This window comes from Eschrichtius robustus, chromosome 6, assembly GCF_028021215.1.
Source record: "Eschrichtius robustus isolate mEscRob2 chromosome 6, mEscRob2.pri, whole genome shotgun sequence".
Classification (NCBI taxonomy): Eukaryota; Metazoa; Chordata; class Mammalia; order Artiodactyla; family Eschrichtiidae; genus Eschrichtius; species Eschrichtius robustus.
In genome coordinates this window covers 22,372,831-22,384,037 of record NC_090829.1, presented here as the reverse complement: position 1 = coordinate 22,384,037, position 11,207 = coordinate 22,372,831, and the positions used below count along the sequence as shown (strand labels likewise).

At 38.4% G+C, this 11,207-nt stretch overlaps 1 protein-coding gene across 1 annotated transcript in view; it reads right to left on the bottom strand.

Moving 5' to 3' along the window:
• Nucleotides 1–2,313: 2,313 nt before the first annotated feature.
• TRIM42 (tripartite motif containing 42) overlaps nucleotides 2,314–11,207 on the bottom strand; it is a 30,904-nt gene continuing 22,010 nt past the window's right edge. Inside the window, exon 5 of the mRNA XM_068547336.1 lies at nucleotides 2,314–2,400. Coding sequence (XP_068403437.1) covers nucleotides 2,314–2,400 — 87 coding nt within the window. The remainder of the gene's footprint in view (nucleotides 2,401–11,207) is intronic.

Sequence of the window (11,207 nt, the reverse complement as noted above, 5' to 3'; positions counted from 1 at the left end):
GTACTACTGTGCACATGCAGAATTACAAATCACTATATTGTATGCCTGTAACTTATATAATATTGTACATTAACTATACTTCAATTAAAAAACTTTCCTCTTTAACAGTATTTTCCACTTTGTAACATGCTTTCATGTATATTACTCATTTGAATTTGACAACAATCCGAAGAAGCAGGGAAAGAAACATTATTCTTATTTAATTAAAGATCAGCTCTAAAATACCTAATCAAACCACATCATCATATAGACAAAGAAACTGACATCCAGCGTGAGAGAGGGACTCGCTCAAGACCATGCAACTGGTTAATAAAGTGCTGGTATTACACCAGATTCTTGCCTCCCTTTTTATACCACAGGAAGTGTCCTGGGAGGGTGCACTCTGTGTGAATCATAACCTCAGGGAACAAATGATGTGCAAGGGTTTCTGCATCATTAAGAAATTTCATCTTGTGTTTGGAAGAACAGCTCAGCTACCACTTAAATGGGCCTCTCAGAGAATCCCACTAACTTCCTGGTTGCTGAATGCAAGTTTACACGTTCTCTAAAGAGGCAAGATCAGGGTGCTGGTGCTTATCTGATTCTGGCCATCCTACTTGGCTCTGTGAATAGGTGTGATCATTGTAATGCAAAATTCGTATCATTCTTTTTTTTTTTTTTTTTTTTTTTAGTTTAATTTCATTTTAGTTTATCAGTAGTAAAATCCCTGCTGGCATGTCATTTAATTTGCTCCCCGTGCTAATGATGATTTTGAAGGCTTTTACAGAAATGATTATATGGTAATACCAAATCTGATGGTGGATTCAAGCCATCATTTATAGTAATAGGATCATAACGAAGCTCCCTCGGGTATTCCTTCTTGTAATGCTGTTGGGAGGCGGGGCAGGAATCTGCTTGGTTTCATCTCACATTATTAGAAGATCATCGCTAGGGATCTTTCACAGGGAAAGGGGCTTTTCTGGCTCTGATGCTGAGTCTCTGGGCAAAATAATGGGTTGCAAAGCCATGGTCCTCCGGGTGAAGCCAGATGAGCTGGCCACACCTGCCATGGGACAGCTCATGAAAAGGATGGGATTAGAGGAGGTGGAGGCCACTGACCACTGGTCCCTTTCCATGCCCACTCCCACTTCTGTGTGTAGACCCTCATGGTGCAAACTGACGTATTGGGGGTGGGTTCACAGGAGGGTGACTCTGTGTGCCTGCCTTCCAGCAGTAGTTCCTCTGTCCCTGGTATTAATGTGCAATGTGAGTTTCACTGAGCCAGCCACTGGGACAGAATGAATGAGATGCCATCTCTGTCCTAAAGACTGGGGACCAATGAGAGCTCCTGAGCATCACGGGCTGGAAGAGATGTCTCTGTGGGGGATGGGGTGGGGGAGGAGGGCTTGGGGTTTAGTGAGAACCCAGGAGGGGAAGGAGGTATCATCCCCACTTAGACCACCTGGAGAATCAGCAAAGGCTTCACAGAAGTGGTTGAGCTGGGTCTTGAAAGACTGGTGGTATTTTCTAGGCAGCAGTGGGGTGGGGTTCAGGAGTGGGTCGTTCCAGGCAGATGGGTCCTTGTGAAGCTTGGGTACTTCACATGGTCTGAAGGGCCTGGCCAAGTTCAGTGAGGCGGGAGCTGACACACGACTCTGCCATTCTTTCCTGCCTTGCTTCAAAGAACCATAGGGGGGTGCCCCCCACCAGGCATTCTATTGCTCTTCCTTTGCCTGGGGATCAGAAGGAGTGAGAAGAGGGAGTATTCTCATTCTTACGGCTCTGGGGCAGACCTCAGACCATGGGGTTAAAGTTATGGGAAAACAAGTTCAGGCTCAATAACTAGGAAGCGCATTCTAACAATGTTAGCCTTTTCATATTAAAATAGACCGCATAGTGAGGGAATGAGCTCCCCATCAATCAGTGGCTTGCCCAAACACTGAGAGCTAGTTAGACCAGGGTCAACATGCATACCCAGGGAGCCTGACTTCAAAGAGAGTGCCTTTTTAATTTTTTTAAACCAACGCTGCCTCATACAAAACACCACAGAATTCTGAGCCTAGGATTAGGTCTGAGCTCATGGAAACGTAGCCACTTGCTGACTTTTGTGTCTTAGTTTCTATTTAATGAACAAACAGCAAGCCATGACATCAGGCATTTCCTTTTATTAGCTCTTAGTAGACTCCTGCTGAAATGGCTTAGACGTCCCAGGAACATCGTCTACAACCTCATTGAAGAATGTGGTGAGAAAAATACATATACATATGTGTGTGTGTCTATATATGTCTATTTTGTGGTATGTCTCTGAGGTTGCTGCCTGCTCTGCGGGGGCACTCAGAAGCGTTTCTGGAGGGCAGTCTGGATATTCTTCAGCAGGCCCCACTTAGCTCGGTTCTTCCCACGCCCATCTGGTGTTACCACCTGCAATCAGAAGCAGAGAGCTATGGCACCAGCCACAAGGGAAACAGCAGCTCCCAGGAGCCTGACCCCGGCTGCGGGCCAGGCGTTACACACATCACAGCATTAACTCCTCATGTCAACAACCACATGAGGCCGGTGCCACTGACCCCATTTTACAAATGAAAAAACTAAGGCTCAGAAGAACCAGGTAGCTTTCCTGAAGTCCCACAGCTAATACGTGGTGGGGTAGGGATTTCACAGACAAGGTCCCACTTCTTTAAGACAGCTCAAGGACTGACTGCTGATTACTGTGTTGTGGTTGTGACCCCAGGTGGGCTTCACCAGAGATTAGCCCCCGGGGTCCTCCCCCAGTCACTGGAAATTGCTTCTGTCACAGCTCTTATCATTTGTAAATTTGAGTGAGTGTGTTTAATTAATTTTCTTACCAGACTGTGAGCACCTTAAATGGGGTGTGGAGGCAATGACAGTCTTTCATCTCTGTAACCCCAACAGTGGTTATGGTACAGAGAAGTTTCTTAGAAAAGTGAATGAAAGGTGAATAGAACAATTATTTGTACATCTGCCAACTGTTTCTCTTTGAAGCATCATACTATCTCTGATCACAGTGAATAGTCAATGCTCCCTAGAAAAGGCAGCTTACATTGGGTAGCAGAACCCTCCTAGAAGTCTCACCAACTCAGCTTAGATGTGGAGCTCTGTGCCTTACCTTGAAAGTGGTGAACTTCTCCACAACTCTGGTCTGGCAGCATTCCTATTCCTTCCTAATACACATTTACTGAGAAGGCGTTTAGGGAGTGAGGTCAAGATCCAGGTATGAGAGACAGCCCACAGGATCAATCAGGATTCATGGGGCAGATGGGGCTAGGCGTGCAGTTTGGATGAGGAAGAGCAATGTTCGCACACAGTACAAAGTATATACAAAGGCTTTTATGTTTGTATTCAAAGGGAAAGGGCAAAAAATAGACACTATTATTATTATGCTCTCTAGTTTTACAAAATTTACTTTTAGTTTTAGAGCAAACAGGGCTTCATGCAAGATAAAGATTATGTTATACCTATGATGTTAGATTATTCATTGCTGGATAAAAATGGAAATAACACATAGAGATAATCCTGATAAGGGTGGTATAAATGTGTAAGATATACACACAGAACTATCAGGGGGCAATGAGGAAGGAATAACAGTGTTATGGTGGGTTGGGAATTGACTCATAAAAATAGGGTATTTATGTTCTGCCTTAAAGTATAGTCAGGATCTCCAGAGATAAAGACTTGAGTGTGACATGTGAATGGGGCAGTGGGGAATGAGGTGTGCCTGCGAATCAGAGGATCAGATGAAACAGGACAGAAGAAACAGAGAACAGAACTTGAGATACTAAAGAAATTGAAATGATAGTTGACATTCCCTCCCCTGCCCAAAAGGCTCAGATGGTTTTCCAAATGAATTCTACCAAACTTTTAAGAAAGAGTTGTTCTAGAAAATAGAAAAAGAGCAATAGTTTCCTAGTTCATTTTTCAAGCTCGTAAAATATTGATTCCAGAACCAGACAAAAGAAATATAAGCAAAATATTATAGATCTGGTTCACGAATGATGAGAGATGCAGTACTCCAAAACAAAATATGAGCTAACTAAAACCAAGTATATTAAAAAAATAATACATCATGATCACATAGGGTTTAGTCCATGAATGCAAGTAGAGTTTAACATCAGAAAAATCAATGTAATTAATTTCATTAATGCCTAAAGGAGAAAAATCATATGATTGTCTCAAATAATACAAAAAATTCACAAAGTTGCACAAGCTCTCAGAAATTTAGAAGTAGAAAGAATTTTCCTTAACTTAATAAGGTTTATATGTAAAAAATTACCACTGAATTATACACTTCAAAAGAGTGAATTATTTAGTATGTGAACTATATTTTAATAAAGCTTTTATAAAAAATAAAAAGTCAGAATACTGTTAAAAAAAACTATATCAAAAATCATCATAGCTCAATGGAGAAACATTAAGATCAGGAATAAGACAAGGATATTAACTCTCACAGCCACCATTTTCTGTAGGACCAATAGCCCTGGCCAAAGCTATAAGGAAAGAAAAAGAAATAGAGGTTCAAGAATTGTAAGGAAAGAGATAAAACTATCATTATTTATAGACGATAGGATCATACGCCTGGAAAAACAAGCAGAATCAACAGAGAGACTCAGAATAATGAGATATTATTGATATTGCTGGAATCAAGATTATCCTATAAACACAGTAGTTTTTATTCTAAACCAGCAGTACATTAGAAAGTATAATCAGATATAAAAATAACATTAATAATATCAACTAAATCTGTAAAATATCTGGTTTAACCAGGAATATATAGTACCTCTATGGGAAGAATTTAAAAGCCCTAGTAGAGCATGTAGAAGATGATCTGAATAAAAATCAAACATATTACAAAAACATTGTCTCCAAATTAGAGACCCAGTGCCTTCCCAATCAAATTCTATCTGGTTATTTTAAAGGAATTCAATTTACTTGAAAATTTTTACAAAATTCATATGAAGGAATGCACTTCTATAATTAGCCGTATAAACCTTGAAAAAGAAGGAAGGGTAACAGGCAGGTTTACCTTAGCAGTTCATTTAGACGTAGCATAAAGCTGAGGTTAAACAACAATAAAACTAGTGTGGTATTAATATAAGAACAGACAAGTTGACCAATGGAATACAATAGAGAGCTCGGAGACACAACCCTAAATATATGGCAATTTAATGCAAAATTAAAGTGGCACCTTTATTGTATTCTAATGGAGAGGACATTGCTAGGTAGATGGTATTGGGAAAACTGGCCCACTAGATGGCCAAAAAAGTACATCTCTACCTAGTACTACATGCAAAGGTGAAATATGGATGGATTAAAGTCCTAAATTTGAAAGGCGAAACTAAAGTTAATAAAAGAATATGTGGAAGATTACTTTTGTGATCTAAGCCATTTTAAGTATATGTTTTCTTATTTATTTATTTTTTTAACATCTCTATTGGAGTATAATTGCTTTACAATGCTGTGTTAGTTTCTGCTTTATAACAAAGTGAATCAGTTATACATATACATATATCCCCATATCTCTTCTCTCCTGTCTCCCTCCCTCCCACCCTCCTTATTCCACCCATCTAGGTGGTCACAAAGCACCGAGCTGATCTCCCTGTGCTAGGCAGCTGCTTCCCACTAGCTATCTATTTTACATGTGGTAGTGTATATATGTCCATGCCACTCTCTCACTTTGTCCCAGCTTACCCTTCCCTCTCCCCATGTCCTCAAGTCCATTCTCTAATAGGTCTGTGTCTTTATTCCAGTCTTGCCCCTAGGTTCTTCATGACAATTTTCTTTTTATTTTATTTTTTTAGATTCCATATATATGTATTAGCATATGGTATTTGTTTTTCTCTTTCTGACTTACTTCACTCTGTATGTCAGACTCTAGGCCCATCCACCTCACTACAAATAACTCAATTTCGTTTCCTTTTATGGTTGAGTAATATTCCATTGTATATATGTGCCACATCTTTATCCATTCATCTGTTGATGGACACTTAGGTTGCTTCCATGTCCTGGCTATTGTAAATAGAGCTGCAATGAACATTGTGGTACATGACTCTTTTTGAATTATGGTTTTCTCAGGGTATATGCCCAGTAGTGGGATTGCTGGGTCGTATGGTAATTCTATTTCTAGTTTTTTAAGGAATCTCCATACTGTTCTCCATAGTGGCTATCTCAATTTACATTCCCACCAACAGTGCAAGAGGGTTCCCTTTTCTCCACACCCTCTCCAGCATTTATTGTTTGTAGATGTTTTGATGATGGCCATTCTGACTGGTGTGAGATGATATCTCATTGTAGTTTTGATTTGCATTTCTCTAATGATTAATGTTGTTGAGCATTCTTTCATGTGTTTGTTGGCAATCTGTATATTTTCTTTGGAGAAATGTCTATTTAGGTCTTCTGCCCATTTTTGGATTGGGCTGTTTGTTCTTTTGATATTGAGCTGCTTGTAAATTTTGGAGTTTAATCCTTTGTCAGTTGCTTCATTTGCAAATATTTTCTTCCATTCTGAGGGTTGTCTTTTCATCTTGTTTATGGTTTCCTTTGCTGTGCAAAAGTTTTAAGTTTCATTAGGTCCCATTTGTTTATTTTTGTTTTTATTTCCCTTTCTCTAAGAGGTGGGTCAAAAAAGACCTTGCTGTAATTTGTGTCATAGCGTGTTCTGCCTATGTTTTCCTCTAAAAGTTTTATAGTGTTTGGCCTTACATTTAGGTCTTTAATCCATTTTGACTTTATTTTTGTGTATGGTGTTAGGCAGTGTTCTAATTTCATTCTTTTACATGTAGCTGTCCAGTTTTCCCAGTACCACTTATTGAAGAGGCTGTCTTTTCTCCATTGTATATTCTTGCCTCCTTTATCAAAGATAAGGTGACCATATGTGTGTGGGTTTATCTCTGGGCTTTCTATCCTGTGCCATTGATCTATATTTCTGTTTTTGTGCCAGTACCATACTGTGTTGATTACTCTAGCTTTGTAGTATAGTCTGAAGTCAGGGAGCCTGATTCCTCCAGCTCCATTTTTCTTTCTCAAGATTGATTTGGCTATTCAGGGTCTTTTGTGTTTCCATACAAATTGTGAGACTTTTTGTTCTAGTTCTGTGAAAAATGCCAGTGGTAGTTTGATAGGGATTGCACTGAATCTGCAGATTGCTTTGGGTAGTATAGTCATTTTCACAATGTTGATTCTTCCAATCCAAGAACATGGTATATCTCTCCATCTATTTGTATCATCTTAAATTTCTTTCATCAGTGTTTTATAATTTTCTGCATACAGTTCTTTTGTCTCCTTAGGTAGGTTTATTCCTAGATATTTTATTCTTTTTGTTGCAATGGTAAATGGGAGTGTTTTCTTAATTTCACTTTTAGATTTTTCATCATTAGTGTATAGGAATGCATGAGATTTCTGTGCATTAATTTTGTATCCTGCTACTTTACCAAATTCATTGATTAGCTCTAGTAGTTTTCTGGTAGCATCTTTCGGATTCTCCATGTAGAGTATCATGTCATCTACAAACAGTGACAGCTTTACATCTCTTTTCCGATTTGGATTCCCTTTATTTCTTTTTCTTCTCTGATTCCTGTGGCTAACACTTCCAAAACTATGTTGAATAATAGTGGTGAGAGTGGGCAACCTTGTCTTGTTCCTGATCTTAGTGGAAATGGTTTCAGTTTTTCACCATTGAGGACGATGTTGGCTGTGGGTTTGTAATATATGGTCTTTATTGTGTTGAGGTAAGTTCCCTCTATGCCTACTTTCTGGGGGATTTTTATCATAAATGGGTTTTGAATTTTGTCAGAAGCTTTCTCTGCATCTATTGAGATAATCATATGGTTTTTCTCCTTCAATTTGTTAATATGGTGTATCACATTGATTGATTTGAGTATACTGAAGAATCCTTGCATTCCTGGGATAAACCCCACTTGATCATGGTGTATGATCCTTTTAATGTGCTGTTGGATTCTGTTTGCTAGTATTTTGTTGAGGATTTTTGGATCTATGTTCATCAGTGATATTGGCCTGTAATTTTCTTTCTTTGTGACATCTTTGTCTGGTTTTGGTATCAGGGTGATGGTGGCCTTGTAGAATGAGTTTGGGAGTGTTCCTCCCTCTGCAATATTTTGGAAGAGTTTGAGAAGGGTAGGTGTTAGCTCTTCTCTAAATGTTTGATAGAATTCGCTGTGAAGCCATCTGGTCCTGGGCCTTTGTTTCTTGGAAGATTTTTAATCATGGTTTCAATTTTAGTGCTTGTGATTGGTCTGTTCATATTTTCTATTTCTTCCTGGTTCAGTCTCAGAGAGTTGTGCATTCCTAAGAATTTGTCTATTTCATCCAGGTTGTCCATTTTATTGGCATATAGTTGCTTGTAGTAATCTCTCATGATCCTTTGTATTTCTGCAGTGTCAGTTGTTCCTTCTCCTTTTTCACTTCTAATTCTATTGATTTGAGTCTTCTTCCTTTTTTTCTTGATGAGTCTGACTAATGGTTTATCAATTTTGTTTATCTTCTCAAAGAACCAGCTTTTGGTTTTATTGATCTTTGTTCTCATTTCCTTCATTTCTTTTTCATTTATTTCTGATCTGATCTTTATGATTTCTTTCCTTCTGCTAACTTTGGGGTTTTTTTTTTTTGTTGTTGTTCTTCTTTCTCTAATTGCTTTAGCTGTAAGGTTAGGTTGTTTTTTTGAGATGCTTCTTGTTTCTTAAGGTAGGCTTGTATTGCTATAAACTTCCCTCTTAGAACTGCTTTTGCTGCATCCCATAGGTTTTGGGTCATTGTGTTTTCATTGTCATTTGTTTGTAGGTATTTTTTGATTTCCTCTTTGATTTCTTCAGTGATCTCTTGGTTATTAAGTAGTGAATTGTTTAGCTTCTATGTGTTTGTATTTTTTACAGATTTTTTCCTGTAATTGATATCTAGTCTCATAGCTAGATAAGAAAAGATACTTGATATGATTTCAATTTTCATAAATTTACCAGGGCTTGATTTGTGACCCAAGATATGATCTATCTTGGAGAATGTTCCATGAGCACTGGAGAAGAAAGTGTATTCTGTTGTTTTTGGATGGAATGTCCTAGAAATGTCAATTAAGTCCATCTTGTTTATTGTATCATTTAAGCTTGTGTTTCCTTATTTATTTTCATTTTGGGTGATTTGTCCATTGGTGGAGTGTTAAAGTGGAGTGTTAAAGTCCCTTACTATGATTGTGTTACTGTCGATTTCCCCTTTTATGGCTGTTAATATTTGCCTTATGTATTGAGGTGCTCCTATGTTGGGTGCATAAATATTTACAATTGTTATATCTTCTTCTTGGATTGATCCCTTGATCATTATGTAGTGTCCTTCTTTGTCTCTTGTAATAGTGTTTTTTTAAAGTCTATTTTGTCTGATATGAGAATTGCTATTCCAGCTTTCTTTTGATTTCCGTTTGCATGGAATATCTTTTTCCATCCCCTCACCTTCAGTCTGTATGTGCCCCTAGGTCTGAAGTGGGTCTCTTGTAGACAGTGTATATACAGGTCTTGTTTTTGTATCCATTCAGGCAGTCTATGTCTTTTGGTTGGAGCATTTAATCCATTTATATTTAAGGTAATTATCAATATGTATGCTCCTATTACCATTTTCTTAATTGTTTTGGATTTGTTATTGTAGGTCTTTCCCTTCTCTTGTGTTTCCTGCCTAGAGAAGTTCCTTTAGCATTTGCTGTAAAGCTGATTTGGTGGTGCTGAATTCGCTTAGCTTTTGCTTGCCTGTAAAGGTTTTAATTTCTCTGTCAAATCTGAATGAGATCCTTGCTGGGTAGAGTAATCTTGGTTGTAGGTTTTTCTCCTTCATCACTTTAAATATGTCCTGTCACTCCCTTCTGGCTTGCAGAGTTTCTGCTGAAAGATCAGCTGTTAACCTTATGGAGATTCCCTTGTATGTTATTTGTTGTTTTTCCCTTGTTGCTTTTAAAACTTTTTCTTTGTATTAGATTTTTGATAGTTTGATTAATATGTGTCTTGGCATGTTTCTCCTTGGATTTATCCTGTATGGGACTCTCTGTGCTTCCTGGACTTGATTAACTATTTCCTTTCCCATATTAGGGAATTTTTCAACTATAATCTCTTCAAATATTTTCTCAGTCCCTTTCTTTTTCTCTTCTTCTTCTGGAACGCCTATTATTCAAATGTTGGTGCATTTAATGTTGTCCCAGAAGTCTCAGAGACTGTCCTCAATTCTTTTCATTTTTTTTTTTTTTTTTGTTTATACTGCTCTGCAGTTGTTATTTCCAATATTTTATCTTCCAGGTCACTTATCCATTCTTCTGCCTCAGTTATTCTGCTATTGATCCCTTCCAGAGAATTTTTAATTTCATTTATTGTGTTGTTCATCACTGTTTGTTTGCTCTTTAGTTCGTCTAGGTCCTTGTTGAACGTTTCTTGTATTTTCTCCATTCTATTTTCAAGATTTTAGATCATCTTTACTATCATTATTCTGAATTCTTTTTCAGGTAGACTGCCTATTTACTCTTCATTTGTTAGGTCTGGTGGGTTTTTGCCTTTCTCCTTCATCTGCTGTTTCTCTGTCTTCTCATTTTGCTTAACTTACTGTGTTGGGGGTCTCCTTTTCACAGGCTGCTGGTTTGTAGTTCCCGTTGTTTTTGGTGTCTGTTCCCAGTGGCTAAGTGTTGTTCAGTGGGTTGTGTAGGCTTCCTGGTGGAGGGGACTACTGCCTGTTTTCTGGTGGGTGAGGCTGGATCTTGTCTTTCTGGTGGGCAGGTCCACGTCTGGTGGTGTGTTTTGGGGTGTCTGTGTCCTTATTATGATTTTAGGCAGCATCTCTGCTAATGGATGGGTTGTGTTCCTGTCTTGCTAGTTGTTTGGCATAGGGTGTCCCGCACTGGAGCTTGCTGGTCATTGAGTGGAGCTGGGTCTTGGCGTTGAGATGGAGATCTCTGGGAGATTATCACCATTCGATATTAAGTGGAGCTGGGAGGTCTCTGGTGCACCAGTGTTCTGAACTTGGCTCTCCCACCTCAGAGGCACAGCCCTGATGCCTGGCTGGAGCACCGAGAGCCTGTCATCCACACAGCTCAGAATAAAAGGGAGAAAAAGAAAGAAAGAAAGAAAGAAAGAAAGAAAGAAAGAAAGAAAGAGGAATATAAAATAAAATAGAATAAAAAAGTTATTAAATTAAAAATAATTATTAAAAAAAATTTTTTTAAGTAATAAAAAAAA